Below are 22,721 nucleotides of genomic sequence, written 5' to 3'. Positions count from 1 at the left end.
TGTATTTTAAATAACTTCTTCCTGTTACATTTTTCATTTTCATTATAATTTTTGATAAGCAAAGGTTCTTAATTTAATTGGGCTTTTTTTAGATTTTATTTATTTGTTTGACAGACAGACAGAGCTCAAGCAGGCGGAGAGGAAAGCAGAAGATCATGACCTGAGCCGAAGGCAGATGCTTAATTGGGGTTGTGTCTATATTTGAATGAAAAGTTAAGCATCTTTATTAAGCCAATTTGGAAAACATTCTAGTTTTTAAAATATAAATGTCCTTGATTAACACTGAGAAAAAATATAAGTAAGTTTTTCAAAATTTATGCATTAGTAAAAATGATGGTTTCCCAAATGGCCTACTTTTGATACATAAAAAATTTAATGCCATGTAACTTTTGTTTTAAGAAGGGTATCTTCTTAGCACTGAGTAAACAAGAATGTAAAAAGAAAATCTAATAGTTATTCAATTGTTCACAATTCAGTTGACTGATTTGCTTACAAATAAATGTACTGAGTTCTCAAAATGGATCATATCATTGTCTACAACTCTTCTGCTACAACAAATTTTTCAGAGGTTATTTGAAACAAAAGTAAAGCTTCAGGGGCGCCTGGGTGGCTCAGTCGTTAAGCGTCTGCCTTCGGCTCAGGGCGTGATCCCGGCGTTCTGGGATCGAGCCCCACATCACGCTCCTCCGCTGGGAGCCTGCTTCTTCCTCTCCCACTCCTCCTGCTGTGTTCCCTCTCTCGCTGGTTGTCTCTCTCTCTGTCAAATAAATGAATAAAAAATCTTTTAAAAAAAAAAGTAAAGCTTCAAAAAATCAGGAATTACAAGTATTAATCAAGGATCTGTCTTTATAAGTTCCATAAACAATACTCTTGGCTTATTGATTTATTTTCTGTGATATATGTACATAGTAGGATTTGAATCCTAGTAATGCAAATCTAGAAAGTCTATAAACCTACTTGCAGGGGCTGATATTCACGGCTTTGGTATCAAAAATAACTAGAAATCTAATCATCAAGGACTATTTAGATGTTACACTTTTCCAAAAAGTAAGGACTCACTAGAAGTTCTTCATTTCATTAACATGAATGATAGAGTAGTAAATCTAAATACTGTAGTATTAAGTTGTAGGTATTCCACTTTAAGAGACACATGTATTATTTTCCATAATTACTATTTTGAAAAAAAGTAAATATAAAGTAATGATATGCTCTATCAGAAAAGGCAGGATGGGAAGTTAGAGATTCCTATATTCTCTTCCTTAATGTGCTTCAGTAACAACAAAAATAAACTTGTTTATTTTAGGCCATAGTTGGTCATTGAAATGGTTTTAGAAATTAGGTGCTGGAGGGGGAGCCTGAGTGGCTCGGTTGGTTAAGCATCTGCCTTTGGCTCAGGTCATGATCCGAGGGTCCTGGGATGGAGTCCCACATTGGACTCCTTGCTCAGTGGGGAGCCTGCTTCTCCCTCTCCCGCTCCCCCTGCTTGTGCTCTCTTTCTTTCTCTGTCAGATAAATAAATAAATAAAATCTTTTAAAAAAAGAAATTAGGTTCTAGGAATAACATAATTTTTTTTTAATTCATGATATCTCCACTTTAGAAGTGTCATGTATCGTTCTCACTGCAGCATTTATTCATACATTCATAAATATGAATTAAGCACCTACTATGTGCTCAGCATTATGTCAGATACGAAAGATACAAAGATGGGTCAGTGTTCCTATACTCAACAAGCTTATGATCTAGTAAGTCTCATCTAAGAGGAGGATAGTTGGAGAGGATTCAGAGATGAAGAGCTGATGGTAAATAAAGGGGCTCTCACAGGAGAGGTGACTATAGATATCAGCACTTTTCAAGACACGAAGACAATGCGGAATGATACACAAACCTTTTTTAAAGTATTCAATGTTGAGATGGGGTAAATTCAGCTTTACTCAAAACTTTTCCAATACTAGAATTAAAAGGATACTTCTCAAATTTGGAAACAGTTCAATATAGGATAATAGGGGCGCCTGGGTGGCACAGCGGTTAAGCGTCTGCCTTCGGCTCAGGGCGTGATCCCGGTGTTATGGGATCGAGCCCCACATCAGGCTCTTCCGCTATGAGCCTGCTTCTTCCTCTCCCACTCCCCCTGCTTGTGTTCCCTCTCTCGCTGGCTGTCTCTATCTCTGTCGAATAAATAAATAAAATCTTTAAAAAATATATATAGGATAATAAAAGTACTTTATGTGTAAAAGAAAGAACGAATGATACCAAAGGCAGTTGTATAAGATGAAAATACATATAGGTTTTAAAATGTTACAAATTAATGAATTTCATTCCATAATAATTTTACTGCCACAGCATCTAGTCCAAAACAGATGGACCCTCATACACGTATTTCATTCTCCTATACAACACGTTGTGCAAATGGAAAGGAATAATAATATAGTACATCCTCAGAATCTGATATCCCTACAATACATCAGTGCTTAAACTATAAAGCAAGCAAGTAAAATTTTAGCCCTCAACAAGAACTTTCAAATTAAAATTATTTATGCAACCCTAAAGTTGAACAAGGTCTAAATTTTAGAAATATTCAATTCTACACACAGAGGTATAGAAATCTATTAAAATACAACCCTGTAACATTTAAGAGACTTCGGTCACTACCTCAGCCCCTCAAAACAAACCATTATAAAGTTATAGAATCTTATTTGTAATATCCAGTCGTAACGTATTCATGAACTGGTAGTCCCCTTTCACTACAATTCTAAGTAGGTAAATGTAGCACAGCCTTACAGGAAAATAAATACTTTAGATAGTTTAGATCTTTATCTCCCAATTATACTCTGGAAATAAGAAGGATATATTCTGACATTCACTATTTCCATAACCTTAGAAAATAAGCCACTTTAATCAGGAGCTGGGAAAAGGTAAGAGGCAAAAAGTTAAAACAAGTCATGAGTAACATATATACCGGTTTGATTCGAAGCTGACCACCGACCACCTCAAGAATTGCATGTCTTCTGGACACTCTCTTGTCTGTTATCTACAGGGGGGAAAAAATAAACATTTCAAACACAGCTACCTCCATAAAAAACAATAGTAACAACCACACAAACCCATAGCAATGTTTCTGAAATTAGTAGGTTAGATATGAAACAGTCACTCAGCAACTGTGTATTAAAATGATTGTCCTCATTGAACAGATAATGAAACAACTCAGAGATTAAGGGACATGACCAAGATCATAAGAAGAATAAATGGCAGAGCAGAGACCCAAACTTGGAATCGAACACGTCCCAAAACCTTTCATGATAGTTTCCATTCAAGATAGACATTTTGTGGGGATTCTTATCAATAAAATTCATAAAATGAGAAATAAATCTATATATTGTGTACTTATTGGGAAACCTTTCAAATACAAGAAATACATAGTATGTGATGATGACAGAAGGATTTAAAGAGCAGCACTCTGGTAAACATCAAGGGGTGACTACAAGTTTTAGGGTCAGGCAGACCTGAACTGGAGCCCTAGGGCCATCAGCAGTAGTAAGAGAACGGGAAGGTGGGAGGGGGAGTGATGAAAACCAAATATTTACAGAGAAGAAGAGATTATAATTTATATATGTGTGTGTATAATACAATATATACACATATTAATATCATATAATAACATATAATGAATATATTTGCTTCCTGTTTTGAGCCAACAATGTTCTACTTATGCTCACAAGCACTTCTGCATACCAAAGTTTAAAAATCATTTGCACTTTAAATGCTGAAATTCCCAAATGAGCCTTCCCTTCAAGGCTACAAACACAACAGTTAAGACTGCCTTTCTTATTTGTGGCAGATACATAATGAAAACATTTTAAGCACAAACTTTACTTAACACAGTAATTATTTGGCCCATCTCTTGATCACCTTAGTATCTATCACTTCAACTCTGATGTTATCCACCTCAGGACCAAAATTATCAGTAAAAACAGACTACAGCAATGCCTAATTCAATTAACCCAGTCTCACAGCAGAATGAATGCCATGTATGTGTATTTGCGACAGCTACGTTTAATTTTTAGAACATTCTCTAAAGTATCTTAAAAGTGGCCCATTTAAAATATATACACTGTTGGCCACAATGCTAGTTCAGAAAAGTAAATATAAACTAATAATCTATTCTATCAGAAAGGAGAGAAGGAATTTGGAGGTTCCTATCGTGTGCCTTGTGGGCCAAAAACAGCAGTTACCTGATAACCCACTTTACCATGTGCATAGATTTTATCATTTGCATAGAAATGTCACTTAAATGTTGAGATTCACCATAATACTGCCATAGCTATTATTCACATTTTACAAATTTGGAAACTGAAAGTCTAAAGAACTGAAGTAACTTGTGCAGGCCACTCCTCAAGCAGGTAGCACTCCAAATCCATACTCATTAATAAAAATAAATATGTGGGGGAAATTGTCATATATGATTCTTTACCTGCATATAATCATTCAGAAATAGTTTCAAGAAAAGAAAATTACTCTGTGTCAGGGAGTAAGAAGCTTCTCATTCTAACTTGGGTAGTATGATCTCATTGCTTACTTCCGTAATACAAACTGATTTTCTAACCAACTGAGCATCAGACCGTCAAATATAAAACCATGGCATGCAATGATGGTTCCTGTAACAGTCCAGCTTGGGTTTCTTTCTTTTTCAAACCATATTTTTGCAGGAAGCAATAACAGACTTTTCTTATCTCAGTCTTTCTTTGAAGTAGGCTTTCCTGACAGGAGCGTGAAAAAAATATATGAAAGCATAACATGACCTCTAGTGGACATATCATTCCACAACAATGTAACTTCAGGGCAAGCTGTACATTTCTACAGTATACCAAAAAAAAGGTGTTTTTTAAAGAGTTTTAAAATAAATATTATTTGGGCATGTAGCTAGAATAGTGCCTTTTAAACTATACCTCTAAATAATGAGTAAGTTACAAAATAATAATTCATGTACTCTCTGCAGGAAGCTTAAAGTTTTAACAAATTATCATTAGAGCTTATTTTAATTTCAGGATGGGTGCGGGGTGGGTAGAAGGTAGAGGGTATGTGGAGGCTAGGTCATGAATAGATTACTCTAAAGATCTGATGACCTGCTTTATTAAAGAGAGACGACTGTTCCTTGTGCAGAGTAAATATCCACATATTCTTACTACTATATTAACTGTAATAGCAATTATTTATCAAGACCAAGGAGCTATTCTATTTATTATTATTAAATTACTAAATTTATCTTATTTATCATGTATTATCTTTTTTAATCTTCACAAAAGCTAGAGAAGACACTATCATCTTTATTTTATAAGTGAGAAATGCAAGTACGGAGGGGTTAAGCAACTACTTAAAGTTCCATAGACAATAAGCAGTGGGACCAGGACTGGAACAGAAGGAATCTGATTCTAGAGACAGTCTTCCTTTTAACATTGTATTGCCTCCCTTATTATCATTACATAAAATAGAATTTTTTAGATTATTTACCATCAGCTTAACTGTTTAAATTAGAACATACTAAAGAACTGGAAATAAGGTAGAATGATTATTTAATAAGCAAACAGACATTCTGAGAAAATCAAGCCCTAATTAGAGCCCCAGAAAGTCTTCAGGTTTTCATTTGGTCCTATTTATTCTAATGTCATACCCAAGTCTAACAAGATGTGTTATCTGAATTCCCAAGTCTATGGCCATGCCTGAATGCACCCAATCTCGTCTGAATTCCCAATTCTCTACTCACAGTAGACAATAAAGTGGATAGTGCTTAGTAGGTGGTGCATTGACAAGGGAGAAAAACGACTGCTGTTGGTCTGCAAGTGGAAAGACAAAAGCTATAGAAAAGTAAAGAAACCCAAAGACTCAAAAAGACTGCACTGGCTAGAAGCTATTGAGACTAGGGACAAACGGCATAACATACTTCAAAAGGTACTAAATACTAACCTGAGTTTACTTACTGATTACCCTGTCTAAATGAAAACTTCATTTGAAAGTGAGACATTTCACATCTTAGAAAGCCATAAAAAGAGTTAAAATAGAGGAATTCCAATTTCCTATCAAATAACTGTAGCCACCTAACTACTAATTGCACCATATAAAAAATCAGAGATCAACAAATAGAACAAATAAACCCACCTATATCCACATCTAAAGCACAACTAGGAGACAGAGATGACCACAGACTTAACTCTACATGTAAGAGGGGAAAGAAACACCGAATGCAACCAAATGCTGAAACAGAAAGTCAAGTGACAACCGGGAGGCAAAAAAGAGGGAGTGAGAAGCTAGGAGTAGTGGGGCAGAGATAATATCACTCCTCAAAATAGTCACACTTGATTGGGAAATAATGAAAATATATCACACATCCAGCAGTTCAATGGCCCAGCAAAATTGGGAACAATTTGGGCATCAATATGAATAATGATAATAATGGAATACAATACACTTTAAATACGAAATAATCCATGAGTTCATACTGAACTCAAGAAAGGGGCTGGGGCTAGGTCTGGGAGGAAGAGCTCTCATTCATAAAAGAATGCCAACTAATGAAGAAGAAATGATCGAACCAGAAAATCACTATTTTGTAACTACCAGTATAATAATTGACTCAGTAAAGGATTGATGGATGTTAACTTTCAGGTGAGTGCTTGCTGGGAAAAAGAATATTCCTGAAGTCTCAAAGTATAATTGCACAAATTACTCACAAAGGGAGTCCGACAGACACCACCTTCCCAAAGTGACCACACAACATCATCAACAATTTCAAGGCGCCTGGGTGGCTTGGCTGGTTAGGCCTCAGACTCTTGATTTCGGCTCAGGTCATGACCTCAGTTGTGAGACTGAGCCCCGCATAGGGCTTAGCATCTGGCTCCTCGATGCGTGTGGAGCCTGCTTAAGATTATTCTCTCTCGGGGCACCTGAGTGGCACAGCAGTTAAGCGTCTGCCTTCGGCTCAGGGCGTGATCCCAGCGTTATGGGATCGAGCCCCACATCAGGCTCCTCTGCTATGAGCCTGCTTCTTCCTCTCCCACTCCCCCTGCTTGTGTTCCCTCTTTCGCTGGCTGTCTCTATCTCTGTAGAAAAAATAAATAAAATCTTAAGAAAAAAAAAAAGATTATTCTCTCTCTCCCTCTCCCTATGCCTCACCCCTGCTCGCACACACACATGCGTGCTCTCTAAAAATAAATAACCTAGAAAATGTAGTATATGATTGTTAAACAACATAAATGACGTATAATTTTATTTACAGTCATTTCAGTAAAATTAATAAGTCTCTTTCTATTATTTTTTTTGACCTCTTTGTTTTAGACTAGGCACCACAAACTGGTTCGCTTTGAAAAGTATATGTACCTTCCATCTCACCATAGTCCCCAGCACTCCCTATAATCTTCCACTGAGCACACTTCACTATTGCATACCTGGCCTCTGCAAGCATTTGAATTTGCAACTTCAGATTTAAACTACACCTACACTTTTAGATGCCATTTCTTCACATGTGACATTGTGCACCAGATGCTACTAGTTGCTTAATCAATAGCTATTAATTTCTTCTTCCATACTAATATTTATTCCAGTTTTATCTAGGATAACAATGTACCCATTCAAAAATATCCGAATGCCCAGAATTCCCTGTAGCTATGGATGGCCAAATGACAAGTTCTAGCAAAGGATATAAGAGAGTGTATTAACCACATCTTCTAGTTTCCACATCTAATGTTTTGATATTTGGCATCCTGGACTAAGGAAAGACTACCTCTCCCAGGGTTCTGGGCTTCTTAGAGACAGTACATGACTCACCGGCAAGTATACCTTTCATATGCAAACTAACCAATCCGAAGCCTGTACTCCCAAAGATGGCTTTACCTGGCTCTTAGGCTGCCCCAGTCACCCAAGGGCTAGGCATCAGACAACTAGAGGCAGCCCCTACAGCTCAGAGCCCCATAAAATTATTCGAACTAGACCATCCTACACCTGCTTACTTTGCCTTGCCCATCCATTGCTGAGAAAACCACTGGAAAGGCTTTCTTGCAGTTCCCCTAGCTCTGCCTTCTGCCTTCAACCAATCTCATGAGGCCCCGCATGGCACTGTGTGCCCTCCTTTCTCTTGGTAACTGTGAGTAATAAATTATCTTTCCAATGCCAATCATCTTCTGATCTGTTGGCCTCACCATTCCTGAGCAAAACAACAAAATCTACATTTTAAAACAGTGGAACTTCTGGAAAGATTATTGTCTTCGTGATAACCAGGAACAGGCTCAACTGGCATGGACTTTTTTTTGTCCTCTGCCTTTCTCTTTTCTTACTGTGTAAATGGGACACTTCAAGGTACAGCAGCCATCTCATGACTGCAGGTATGAAAGTCACCTGCAAAGGATGAAAAAGGAGGAGAGCAGAAGAGCCCATTCCTTGAGTATCTGCACCGGCCCTGGACTGACTGCCCCTGAGATTCTCTTACACAAGAAAATTTGATTAAGCTGCTGTTTGTCACATTTCTGTTACCTGTAGCTAAAACCAATTATGATTAATATTCTCTTACAAAAGAAAATTTGATTAAGCCAAAACCAATCATGATTAATATTCTCTTACAAAAGAAAATTTGATTAAGCTGCTGCTTGTCACATATCTGTTACCTGTAGCCAAAACCAATTATGATTAATATTCTTTACTCCAACAACCATTATACTGACACTGGACATCTAATAATAAATTCCTTTATGTTCAGCTAGTCAGAGAAGGAATATTAGAAAACAGAAAAGCTAACCAAATTGAACATTCAAGCCCAAGAATTTTTTTTAATATTAAAAAAATTGCATAGCATATGGTAGGAGCTGAAGAATACACAGGCTAACAGGTAATGCTGAAATCACCCTTATCCTTTGCTTTTTTCTAATATTTTATTTATTTCTTTGATGGAGAAAGAGAGAGAGCATAAGCAGGGGGAGCGGCAGGCAGAGGGACAGGGAGCAGGGACACTGAGCAGGGAGCCCGATGTGGGGTTCGATCCCAGTACCCTGGGATCCTGACCTGAGCTAAAGGCAGACGCTTAACCAACTGAGCCACCCAGGCACCCAAGCCTATCCTTTGTTAACAACAGATAAAATGATAGCAATTCTTCTTCAGATAACACAGAATAAACCAACCCTTTTTACTTGAATTCTTCATATTGCTTCTCGAATGGGGACAGGACTCTGTTTTTGTATATCACTTTTGTATCGATAAAATGTTTCCCTAGAGAAATTTCTGAATATCACAGATGAGTAAATATATCTCCTAAATACAATGTCCCCATGTAGCCTGGCTCCTATAAAAATAAACAAACAGAGAAGAGGCAAGATCAGTTTTTTCTAATAAAATTACATAACACATGAAAGACTAAGATAATAAAAATTTTCGTGCATAAAATACTTTATAACAGTGCTGTCACACAAGATTATCTGGTTTGCTCTATCAACAACAGACAAATAAAAAAGTGACAAATTCAAACTTTTGTGGTAGAGAAAAATAAAAAACCCTCTAGTATGGGATTTGAGCCTCTATTATGAGAAAATGCATAAACCTAAAGAAGCACAGGATCTATTTCAGACATAATTTGCATAAAATATTTTCCTCAAACTTGTGTGTGGCAAATAAAGAAAATCTAAAATTAAGACTTGAATTAAGTAGAGACTAGTTACTGTAGTCTGCGGCCACACCACCCTGAACACACCCGATTGCATCTGATCGCAGAAGCTAAGCAGGGTGGGGCCTGGTTAGTACTTGGATGGGAGACTGGATGTAACCCAGTTGACAAACCATAAAATTTTCTTATCAGAGTGCTTTCCAGTTATCAGATTGAGGACGCACTCCAGAGCTTAATCAACACCGAGACTCTGTCATAACCTCATTACCTAAACAGGGCAAAAGTTAGTTGATACAAAGTGTTTAATATTATTGCACTTGGAATGTACCAAAGTTCATTATACTAACAAAGGGCAAGTTTGAGGAAACATACTGGATTTTCGACAGAGGCTCTCTAGACAGATTCCAGTAAGCTCTCTTCAAAAGGTTATTAATATACTGGATGTAAAACGGTCTTTGAAACTTGTGAAATACTTTCCCGTAAGACTAATGGTATAATATTAGTTAGGTTATCAGGCTACCTCATAAACATCTATTTAATACACAATACTGATGAAATATGGATCACTTAGATTTTAAAAAGTAAAATCCAATACCTTCTGAGCTCCTAAGTTAAGGTTGCTGAATTATTAGCCAATATAACAGAACTGTGCTGACTTGATGCCACTGAAATCTCAACTCACCCAACCTGTTTGGCTTGCAATGCTACTTGCAAAGTGAATGCTATACAAATATGAGAATCATCCTTATCATGAATACATTATGACAGAGGCAACATAATGAGTAAAAACAGAAGCAGAATTTAGGAAGACAAAATTGGGTTTAAATCCCCACGTGGGACTTTGGTAAATTAATGTTTCTGAATAGTTATTTAATTCAGTTCAGCAGACATTTCTGAAAGAATTATTCTGTGACAAGCATTCTTAGTGTGTCTAGAAGTGGTTTCCAATTCTGATTTCGCAACAGAATCATCTTCAGAGTTTTAAAAAATACAGATACCCAGATGTTACCTACGGAATCAAATTACCAGAGGAAGGAACTCAAACAGAGGTATGGAGGCATGTGAGAAGATGGCATATTCAGGCTGAGCAGTACCTGGGAGACAGTTTAGACTAGTGACTGATTTAGAAATAAATACATATGAAATACATATGAATAAATACACATATGAAAAGTAATTCACTATACACCTATCAGAATGGCCAAAACTCAAATCACTGACCACACAAAATGCTGGTGAGACTGTGGAACAACAGGAAATCATTCACTGATGATGGAAATGCAAAATGGTATACCCACATTGAAAGACAGTTGCAGCTTCTTACAAAACTAAACACACTCTTCCCATATGATCCAGCAATTGAGCTCCTTGGTATTTTTACCCAAATGAACTGAAAACTTATGTGTACACAAAAACTTGCACGTGGATGTTCATAACAGCTTTATTCATAATTGCCAGAACTTTAGAGTAAACGAGATATCCTTCAGTAGGTAAATGGATAAACTGTGGAACATTCAGAAATGGACTATTACTCATCACTAGAAAGCCATGAGAAGACATGGAGGAATCTTAAACACACATTACTAATTGAAAGAAACAAATCTAGGGGTGCCTGAGTGGTTCAGTCGGTTAAGCATCTGCCTTTGGCTTAGGTCATGATGCCAAGGTCCTGGGATTGAGCCCCGCGTTGGGCTCCCTGCTCAGCAGGGAGTCTGCTTCTCCCTTTACCTCTTCCCCCTCTGCCCCTGCTTCTGCTCTCTTTCTCAAATAAATAAAACCTTAAAAAAAGAAAGAAAGAAAGAAAGAAACCAATCTAAAAAAAGTCTACATATACATACTGTGTAATTCCAACTATATAATATTCTGGAAAAGGTAAAGCTATGGAGACAGTAAAAAGTTCAGTAGTTGCCAAAGGTTGGGAAAGGAAGAAAGGACAGAACACAGAGGATTTTTAGGGCAATGAAACTATTCTGTGTGATACTATAATAGTTTATATGTGTCATTACACATTTGTTAAAACCCACAGAATGTGCACCAAGAGTGAACCTTGGTGTTAAACTATGGACTTTGGATGATAAAGACAAGTCAATATAAGTTCACTGAATATACCACTGTGGTACAAGGTGTTGATAGCAAGGGAGGTTGTGTGTGTGTGTGTGTGTATGTGTGCGTGTGTGTGTGTAGGGGGAGAGGCAGAGGTGCATATGGAAACTCTCTGTACTTCGCAATCAATTCTGCCATGAATCTAAAACTGCTCAGTAAAATAAAGCCTATTTTAAAAGAGAAAGATGCATCCTATATAAAAGCAATGTCTGTAAAAGTTAAAGGGGAAAGTGATGTCATGTGATTATCCCACAAGCCTAGTCAGCCCTTATCCAGTATGCAGTATGTCATACACTTTCCATCGCAGAGCCAGGAAACATCCTCATACACCCAATTAGCTTAAGGGTCTTTCCCTCTCTACCTACCAAACTTCTAACTGTCCAGACACTTCAAAGTCAGCTCAACATCACTGAGTTCATGAAATCTTCCCTGACCCCTCATCTTAACTGAGGGTTCCTTCCTATACCTCTCTGTACCATGGAACATCCTTTTCTGATCAGCTCATGATACTGAAATAAAACTTTTAATTAATGTGACCTTTCAAAAGTCAGAGGTTATGTCTAAAAATCCAGATTTCTCACTACTCCTGAAAATAACAATAGGGCACTGTTACCAGGTAGGCATGGGGGTGGATAGCAGGGACCACATTACGGACTGCTTTCCTCGTGGCCTTCCCAAAACTGAGGCGGTTGTCATCTATAACACTGCTGTGATTTATTTACCATCAATCCTGTTCTTCTTACTCCCCCTGATTTCACTCACTCAAGGTGCCTCCCTGGCTCCAGTCCCCATTTGAGGTTGCAACCACTGTTTAGTTACCCGTTTTCTGTCTCTCATACCTATGAAACTGTTTTTTGAGAGTAATAACTTATTTCTCTTTCATCCCTCCATTCTGATATATATTCAACTATTTTATGAATTTACTAAACTATTAGTCAATAAAATAGAAAAAGGCTAACATTTAATCCATCATCAATGTTGCTCCGCACACTTTAGCTGTTGGTAGCACTATGCTTAAATTCACTTCAAAATTCTATATTCTTTTCACACCTAAGTTACAAGTAGGCTCTTCCTGAGGGTTGGAAGAATGAAAAGCAGAGACATGTAAAAGGAAGAGATCATGTGCTTTGAAGGCCTACCATGTGCCAGGCACTGTACTAGGCTCAATAATGAAGGTGGTTGCGGGGGGGGACGGGAAGAGGAGGATATCTAGCAGCTAGGAGTGCTTGGCACATCCCTAGGGACCAGGTAAGATCAGCAGTCCAGAACACCCAGCAAGCTTCTGCAACAAGCAGAAATAATACAGAGTTGCCAGGCCAGAGTAGTTACTGGTTACCTTGTGTAAACTTTGTAGGACACTTACAGCATTCTTACAAGTGGTGAACTGATGCCAGGAAAGAGTCTATACTACAGCCCCTGACTATCTCCACCCACAACTGAGGGCCTCTCCTCTTTTCAGTTAAAGCAGTCAATTCCATTATACCTGCCATTAGGAAGACTAACTAGATAGCTACGTTGTCCTACTTCCTTGGAGGAAAAAGATCAGAAAGAAATGTGTCAAATAATCCCTACCAAAACAGGAAAAGGAAAATCTGAAATCAGAAATAGTAGTTTTCATTTAAGAGTATAACCAGCTTTTTAAAAAGAGTATAATCAGCTTTATTTAAGAAAAACCATAAAGCAAATAATTTGGCTTAAAGGTTCCTTGAGATGCTGTACTATAAGTCCTTTTTTAAAAGTAAATTTTTTATTTAAGATAATTGTAGGTTCACAAATAATTGGATGATACAATACAGAAAAATCTCTTCTACCATATCCCATTTTCCCCAGTGGTAACATCTTACAACACTATAATACAGTATCCCAACCAGATATTGATATTGATACAGTCAAGATACAAAACATTTCCATTACCACAAAAATCCCTCATGCTGCTGTGTTATAGCCATAACAATTTCCTCCTATTCCTTTCCCTTCTTTTAACTCCTGGCAACCACCAATCTGTTCTCCATGTTTATAATTTGTCATTTCAATAACGCGTAAATAAATTCAGGGGCGCCTGGGTGGCTCAGTCGTTAAGCGTCTGCCTTCAGCTCAGGTCATGATCCCAGCATTCTGGGATCGAGTCCCGCAGACCCCCCCCCCACATCGGGCTCCCTGCTCAGCGGGAAGCCTGCTTCTCCCTCTCCCACTCCCCCTGCTTGTGTTCCCTCTCCCGCTGTCTCTCTGTCAAATAAATAAATAAAATCTTTAAAAAAAAAAATTCATGGGGCACTTGGGTGGCTCAGTCGTTAAGCGTCTGCTTTTGGCTCAGGGCGTGATTCCTGCGTTCTGGGATCGAGCCCCACATCAGGCTCCTCCGCTGAGAGCCTGCTTCTCCCTCTCCCACTCCCCCTGCTTGTGTTCCCTCTCTCGCTGGCTGTCTCTCTCTATGTCAAATAAATAAATAAAATCTTTAAAAAAAAAATTCATATGTAACCTTTGGGATTGGCTGTTTTCACCCAGGATAATTCCATGGAGATTCATTCTGCTGTAAAACCTTTAATTGGTGTAGATCATAAAACAGAATTACAACCTAGTAAAGTAAACAAAGACTTTGGGTTCACTGATGACTCCCACTAAAGCAAATGGCACAAGAAAATTAAATTTCACTTTGCTCTGTTATCTATAAGTGTTTTCTTATAAACACTGTAAAGACATAAAGACATTCTTATCAAATTGTTTCACCACCAAGCCCATTTTACACATTGGAATTATAAACCTTTATGCTTGTACGGTCACGAAGGCTTGTGAAACTTGTCTACAAAAAACATGACTTGTTAAGTGGGTTCCAAAATCATCATTATTATTAATCATTATTATTAATCATCACATATTACTAATTAATCATTATATTATGAATAATTTACAATGAACTTCCTGAATTTTCCTACTTTAACTGTCTTTGCTCTCTCACACTACAAAAAAAGCCTCACTGGAATTGCTGCTGTTTGAAACAGTACCCTCATGTTGAGTTGTTTTAAGATTTTATTTATTTATTTGGGAGGGAGCCGGGGACACAGAGGGAGAGGAAGCAGCAGACCTCCCACTGAGCAGGGAGCCTGGCAGGGCTCGATCCCAAGACCCTGAGATCAGACCTGAGCAGAAGGCAAACGCTTAACGGACTGAGCCAACCCAGGCACCCCCCTCACGTTGAGTTAAGCCACTGCAAAGAAAGAAACATGTCAGTTCCAAAATCTTAAAAACCACAGGCTGATTTTTTATTTCTTCAAATTCTTAATTCAACACATTTAGGGCACTGCTCATAACCACTTCTAATATCTATCAAACTTGGATAAGAGAATCTCATCACTGAATGATTATTTGAAAAGGAGAAGCAAAATTCTGACCAGATAAGACTTTCTACTCCTTTCTACTCCTTACCATCTTGACAGAAATCAAGTTGGTTCATCTCACATTAGCAAGCCTATAATACAAAGATCAAGCTATAAACAACGAAAGCGTCTGTAACTTATTCCCATGTTTATAAAACATAGGCCTAAAATTCATTGATCTTTTAACCAGATCCACAGCACTCTGTACTGGTGATACAATTTGTTAAGTAAATCAAAACTCAATTATCACCAGACATAAGATTTCTAGATGAAGCACATACTCTGTAAAATTTCATATACCGGGGGGGGGGGGGGGCAAAAGGGGGGGAGAAACCTCTCAGGCAGTTTTCTCAAATGTTTGTATAAGTTAACAAACTATGGAGAAAAGTAACAGAATGTTATCTAAACATTTAAGTAATTATTTGTCCCGTAAAAAAATAAACAGCACATAAACTTCAACTTTCTCAATAACCTTACAGCATATACATATATGCACAAAAACACATATACACACACCGCTTCAGGACTGACCTCCATGTGGGAACCCCCAACTACCACTCCTTTTCCTCTCAGAGAAGGGTCCTAAGGCTAATACCAATGGTTCCACTTTGACACTTGAGGTAAGCTAGGATAACAGTCCACCTCTCTACTCTCTGGTATTAGCTCACTGACAGGTTTATCTCCAGAGCCCAAGAGAAAAATCCCAGATGGCAGAGACCCACATCTCATTCATCTTTGTAACCCACAGTGCTACCATCTGCAAACGTACTGCACAAAGTAGGCACTAAACAAGATACGCTGTTAAAACAACAATATATGTTTTAGGTAGAGACCTATGAAATTCCAAAATGCAACAGGAAAATTTTCTAACTCCTAAACATCCTAAAAAGGGTGGAGAATATATAGCTTAGTGCATTATGTGTCCTAAATCTTATGTGTGCCCTCTAAATAACCACTCTATGGCTCCATTGTCTCATCTGAACAATGAAGATAATAAGAGCACCTAACTCACAGGATTTTGAATGGGTTAAAAAGTTGGTATAGGTAAAGTCCTTAGATCACCGCCAGGAACATTACACACTACATAAGAGTTAGCTGATATTACTGAAAAAGACTATTACAATAAAAGTAAGGCTCATGCAGTCCGACAAGAGGCCGAAAGCTTAAAAGAAATTATCTAGGAAAGATAAGTTTAGAGGTTGGCAAACTTTCCTGTAAAGGGCCAGATTCTACTATAAATACTGCAGCTTTTCATGCTAAGAGACAATATCCTCAACCCTTGGGCCAATTATTCTCCCTGAAAGGCTAGGAGGCTTTTTGTTCGTTTACACTTCACATTTTGAAACTTAAGAACCATTCTTAGTACGAGGGCCCATACAAAAACAGACTGGATTTGGACTCAGGGACAGAGTTTACCGACCTCTGGCTAAGACTGTAATAATGACAATACAAGTCAGTGCTTTTTAAAGGCAACATAAGGAAACGTTTGTGAGTTGATTAAAGTTGACTGAAAAACGTGCTGCTCCCAAACTTCTAAAATCCAGTCATGCAGGGCCGGCGTGGTGGGGAAGCCAGAAACGGGGAGCAGGGCTTCAGGAAACAGCGAGGACCTCGCACGGCTCTCCAGGTCCGGCAGAGCCCCCTGACACACTTACTCCCAGCAGCGGCCCGCGGCCGATCACCGTCTCCCCGGGCGCCAGGGCCACCCGGGGGCCGCCGTCCTGCGGCTGCAGCTCGAAGCCCCCGGACATGGCGGCGAGGACTACACCCCTTCTCAAGGAGACGGTCCCCGCAGCCGTTTCCGCCTTCCATGGACACGCGCGGGGCCTAAGCAGGCCCTCAGAAAAACGCAGGGGGAGGGGGAGCACAGGCTCCGCTCGAGCGTCTCCAGGCCTCGCGCAGCCGAGGCCCCAGCTCTGCGTCCGGAGTCCCGCCTCCCCTCTCCGGCCAGTGACGCGCGCCGGGATTCCTCCAACACTATGCCTCAAAATTATTTTTTAAAAGCCCGGGTTAACCACCCCCCCGCCCTTTCTCACCGCCCACCCGCCGTGGAGGATGCCGGACCTTGTAGTCCGTGGCGCCTCCTTCTCCTCTCTGGCTGAAATAAGGCGCCCTGGTAAAACTACTATTCCCAAAAGGCAAGGCGCGCTCCTCTCTACGCCTGTGCGAAATCCGAGTCAGCAAGGCGGGGCTACAGTGGGCGGGACTGGAGGGACTATGGCGAAGGATTCGAATTCCAAAGGATTTAATTCGCCGGAGGGGCTACCGCGGCACTGGAGGTAGGAGGGTCTTCCCTTCCAGCTGAGGTCTGGACGGCTCAGCCTCTGCTCAGCCCCCTGGAACTGCGGTGACAGTCGGCGCTGACGGTTGTTATTTGTCGCCTATTTGTCATTGCTTCACGTTCTTTGGACCCGGACTGCGCGAGACCCTCAAGGAGGGTGGCTCAGTGGGATGTAGAGTCATTCCATCCGATCTTCGGGGTTGGTCTGCGCTGCCTCCCTATCCCTCCCTCCCTGTGACACCTGAAAGGGGGCGAGCTCCTACCTAACTAGAGGGGTAATTCAGCAAAGTTTAGTTCATAAAGAAGGGGCAGAAGAGGGATAGTTTTCCAGGTATCCAGGCAAAACTGGACTTAAAAGATGGCTAGTGGGAGTTTAAGAACCTCACCAAGGCACCCCCACTTGTTAAATTCAAAAAATTCATTTGCCTCCTGGAGAAGAACCGGAACGAGGACGCATTTTATTCCCCGTTGAGATTCTGGGAAAAGTAACAAACGTTTAAATGCACGGTAATGTTCTCTTAATATGAGATTTTTTCCCCCAACAATATGGTAGTTTGGCTTGGTTTGTATTGATGGTGAGAGAGATGAGTTGCGTGGCAAAAACTTGCTCTTGACTCATGAATTTGTTTCTATCAGTTTTCTTTCTTACTTCCCCAAAACTTCGAGAGGAAGTCCTCTGTTGAACAGAGACATTAGAATTCTAACCACCATAGCTAATTCGGATCATAAACAACCAAATGAATGGGAGCAACTGTGGCCTTGGCAAGTCCAGAAACATAGGTGAGTAACATGTCTAGAAAGGGGAATAATCATTAGCTGAGTTAAAAAGAAGTATTTAAGAAATCCCTCCTCCTGCACTGTGACATACCCCCCATTATAAAAGGAAGTGCAACATGGAATAAACAGATTTTAACTAATATGAGCTGTCTATATATGCAAAAATAGCTCCGTGCTTTCAACTGATTTTGGAAGCCTACCCATCTTTAATTATATGCTGTGCCTCGCTGAATTATAAACATTGTTTATAGTTGTTGGTTACTGTTGCCTTATGACCTCAATGACCACTGTTCTTAGTTCATAATTATGCACGTAGGATAGCTTCAAGAGGCCATTTCTAAAACACCAATCTTATAACTGAACTGAATATTTGAGACTTTGTGTCATTATAACCTGTACTTCATCCTCTTGTCCATTTTTAGATAGTATTTATGTCAGTTGTGAGCACCTACCCATTAGGTACAGACAAATAATTATATAAACTACAAAGTCCATCAGGTTTATGATTAAGTCACAAATTGTAGATGAAGAACTTACTGACAAGGCATCAGTTCCCACAGACAAGCATTTAGGAGTTTAAGAGAATCGAATCATACACATTTTCAGAAGTATTTTCAGCAAATGCTTGGAATCAAATATGTTCCCACAATAGTTGTTTCTACTACTAAACTCAAATTATAGTCTGTGAAGAACCACTTCTCTTTTTTAGATAATGTTCTTTGGGAGCAGAAAAATAAATGTTTAGAAACAAACCCATTTACTAAAAACATTTAAAAAGAAGCAAAGTAACATGTGTTGAGTGCCTCCCATGTGCAATTCAGATGTGAAGCCAGATACTTTACACATAATCCCTATTAACCCTCGTAAGAACACACAGGAGAAACTGCATCAGTGGCCCCATTTTACAGATCGAAAAACTCAAGTCAGGAAAGTTAAGATTCTTTAAATCACACCCAGAAAGTATCTGGCTCAGAGTAGGTTCTATAGTCTGATCTGAAGAGACTGAGCATGTTTAAACTTTGCCTTTTAGGTTACAAATGAGGATAATTTGCTAAAACATCAAGCTATGCAGAAAAACTCCAAGAGGAACAATAATTCAAGAGTTTCTGGCATAGAATTGAATTCTGTGGATGCTGAGAAGGAAAAAAAAGAGAGTCAAAATAACTTTGTTGAACTGCTGCCACCAGAAGTTACTTTTAAAATTTTCAGTCAGCTAGACATTCAGAGTTTGTGCAGGGCTTCAGTAACCTGCAGGAGCTGGAATAACACAGTAAGAAACAGTGACTCCTTGTGGAAACCTCATTGCTTGACTCTAAGAGCTGTGTGCCAAAGAGAAATAGACGATGATCTAGAAAGTGGATATTCCTGGAGAGTAAGTTTAGTCTTTGTAGTCTGCAGTGTTCTTGACAATATAGTGGTAGGTCTGAGCCAACTCTACCTTCTGCATGAGGAGGTAGGATTTCGTAGCCAGAGAGGCATACAGAGTGTGTTGGCTTTTGGAGTTGAAGTTGAATTATTATTCTTTTCCTGCAAACCACACCATCCCATCTACCCTTTTATATTTTTTTTGAATCCTCAGTTTAGGCATATTCTTCTTTAGGCATATCCAAAACTCACAGCAAACTCTGTGGCTCACTTTGCATACGTACACATGTACATATGCCCCCCCCACACCACATATTTATTAGTATATGTGTTTACCAGTGTAAATACTTAACCTTCTTTTCAGCCCTGTCAGTCAGCTCCTCTAGTTTTAGACAAACTCACTGACCAACCACCTACTACATCCTTTAACATGATGATTTACCTTTTCAGGTAATACTGCTGAGGAATTACCAGAAGAGTAAAGTGAAACACGAATGGCTAAGTGGCAGATACAGCAACATATGTTCTCCTCTGAGCCTACCAGAAAAGATCATGTACCCAATGGATGTAGATACATGGGGGGAAATTCTAGAAGCAGAACTGGAAAGATAAGCCGAAAAATTACAAAGATCTTGTAACTTTGAGACTTTGAAACTAAAATGACTCTTAGGTTCATTTTTTTTGTTTACCATTTTAATGTTTAACATTTAAAAGAAAGCTAAGGAGAAAATATTATGAAAGTCAAACTTTGTTTTTATTCTGCACCTTCATAAAAATTTTTCTGGTTTTATTTTAAGGTGGAAAAATCATGAAATGTTGTCTATGTAGGAAATACAATACTGATTGAGTGATCTCAAACTGTATTGCTTCATGTATTTGTATCAGCATATTGCAGTACTTTAATGACAAGAGAGTTTGATTGGTATTTTCCACTGAATAGTAAGTAATTCAAAACTTCAGGAAACCATTTGAAGAAACTGATTAGAGATTCATTCAGTAGTAGACACAATTAGGCTCATAACTGGAAGTAGACATCACTACCTAAAGGAAGACTACCTAAATGAAATTAATCACAGTACGTTTAAATGTAGAGTTTAATACATTTGTATTTCAATAACTTTAAAATGTCCATTTCAGTGGAATCAGATTGAATTGTCAAACACTGACCCCATCTTAAAATGTGTTAACCTTGTGATTTAGTTTAAAATTAACCTGACCGGAAGGCTAAAACTTGTGGGACTAAGATTCCCATTACTTGCCTACAAACCTGAAACTGTTCTCAGGGACACATGGAAAGTTTCCAAACACTTGAACTGCCAACACTGTTTTCCTTGGCAAAAGCTTTCTTTCTAACAGCCTAATAGCACCATCTAGTGTACTACTCGTAGATAGTACAAGGCAAAGGACTTGATCCTTTTTGTTTTCCTCACATTTAAAAGAAAAAAATCTGTATATTATTTTAGAGAACCCTATATATCTGACTTGTTTAAGTTTATAGCTCTCCAGGAACCTTCAGTTTAACTTTTGTTCTCTTTTTCTTAAAAGTAGATGGTATAGTACTTACTATACCAGATTGTTCATTCTGAATTCTGTGGTCAGCACCATAGTAAAAAGTGTCTACAAAACATTTTAGTTAGTATGACATTTTCTTCTTAAATTGTGCTCTATAGCACAAAAAAGAAGAATCCGGGAAACCCGTATTTAACAAATAGACACAGTATCAGAAAGATGCCTCAGTCTATACACATTCCCCTTGTTGGATCAAGCAGGTGAGGATCAGCTGGAAGGGGCCTTGAAGATCAGGCAGTGCAGTCTCTAGGACTAGTTGACAATCCCTTCGAGAGGAATTCCTCTCATCTTCCCACCCACCTAACTCTCATCTTGGCAAACTCTTGTATAAATCTTACCCTCTTGACCTGGAAACAATCTCTAGATTGTACCATTCTAGATTAAGTGACCTTCAGTAGAGTTCCCGTAGTTCTTTGTACATACCACTCATAAAGCTGTCTACTACATTAAATTGTCTGTTTTATTTGTCTGTCTCCCCCTTTAGACTGTGAGCTTCTTGAAGGCAGGGACCATTTATTTATTTTTATGTTCCCCAAACCTGGAATATAGTAGGTATTCCATAAAGATTTGTTAAATTATTTCTTTATTATTTATTTTAATCCTACCCAGATGGTATAATAAAAATAATTTGCTATATTGTTGGTGGACAAGACTGTACTGAAATGCTATGTACAACCCATAAGGTAGATGGAATGCTTACTATTAATGCAAATATATGAATAATTGTTTTAGTCTTCTCAAAAGCTGTAAGAGGGAAATAGGAAAACAGAAATGTTTTGTTTTATGTTTTGGAATAAACACTTGAAAGTAAACTTAACCCAAAAGTATCACTTATTTTTAATTATTGGGTCACCCCAATGAGTTTTAAGTATTATTTTGCAAGTTATATGAGTAATCTTGAGTTTGGTTGTTTTTAGTACTATAGCATTAAAATTATTTTATATAATAAGTTATAAGCCATGATCACATTCTACACAGAAAGGAAAGTTTGGGAACTTAATGATAAATTTTATGGTATGGGCTTAGAAGGAACTGTACATTTATCAGACCAAGCCATTAGCATCTGAGAACATGAGTGGGTGGAGAAGAATGGAGGGAGGGAGTGCTCTTACTCATAGATAAAACAACATGTTACATAGACACAGTTTGTTACAGAGGCAAGCTTGTTGGCATAGAATATTAAGGAGTTTCCATTGTTATTCAATATTTAATCAGTTCAAGATCTAGTATTTTTTTAATTTAAAAACCTTTCTTTAGTTTCCTTCTAGTCTATAACCCAATCTTAGGCCAGGACATATCATCAATAAAATCTATATGAATATAAACTTTAGACCTTAGAATACTCAAGTAAATAAAAGCCTAATTTGAAAAATATACCCCTAACCATTTTAATTTCATCTTTGCTTTGATTTCATATAATATCTTCTCTCCAAAACTTCAAATGCCCTAATAATATTAACAAAAATAAGGTGAGTAGGAACATCATGGGAAGAATAATACATAAGATGAAAGAGCACACATTTTTATTTACAGTAGAATTGAAAGACCAAAATCATCAAATAGATGAAATTAGATCAACAATGGAGAAAGTTGATTGATTATAATAGCCAACATTTA

At 38.4% G+C, this 22,721-nt stretch overlaps 2 protein-coding genes across 2 annotated transcripts in view; one reads left to right on the top strand and one right to left on the bottom strand.

Annotated features, from left to right (window-relative positions):
* APLF (aprataxin and PNKP like factor) overlaps positions 1-17,071 on the bottom strand; it is an 81,448-nt gene extending 64,377 nt beyond the window's left edge. The window contains exons 1-2 of the mRNA XM_045788141.2: positions 16,768-17,071; positions 2,958-3,029 (exon numbers count right to left, since the gene is read on the bottom strand). Of these exons, the coding sequence (XP_045644097.2) occupies positions 2,958-3,029; positions 16,768-16,863 (168 nt within the window). The 5' untranslated portion in view covers positions 16,864-17,071. The remainder of the gene's footprint in view (positions 1-2,957; positions 3,030-16,767) is intronic.
* A 232-nt stretch (positions 17,072-17,303) lies between these two features.
* On the top strand, positions 17,304-21,911 carry FBXO48 (F-box protein 48). Its single transcript, XM_045788140.2, has 4 exons — positions 17,304-17,391; positions 18,030-18,173; positions 19,201-19,542; positions 19,986-21,911. Exons 3-4 carry the CDS (start codon positions 19,237-19,239, stop codon positions 20,145-20,147), a joined length of 468 nt encoding a protein of 155 aa, XP_045644096.1. The 5' UTR covers positions 17,304-17,391; positions 18,030-18,173; positions 19,201-19,236; the 3' UTR covers positions 20,148-21,911.
* The last annotated feature ends 810 nt before the right edge of the window (positions 21,912-22,721 follow it).

The sequence above is a fragment of the Ursus americanus genome, chromosome 7 (genome assembly GCF_024610735.1).
Source record: "Ursus americanus isolate L20-20 chromosome 7, mUrsAme1.1.p, whole genome shotgun sequence".
In the NCBI taxonomy this organism is placed as follows: Eukaryota; Metazoa; Chordata; class Mammalia; order Carnivora; family Ursidae; genus Ursus; species Ursus americanus.
The sequence above is the reverse complement of the archived record's forward strand: the minus strand, read 5'-3'. Positions and strand labels throughout refer to the sequence as shown.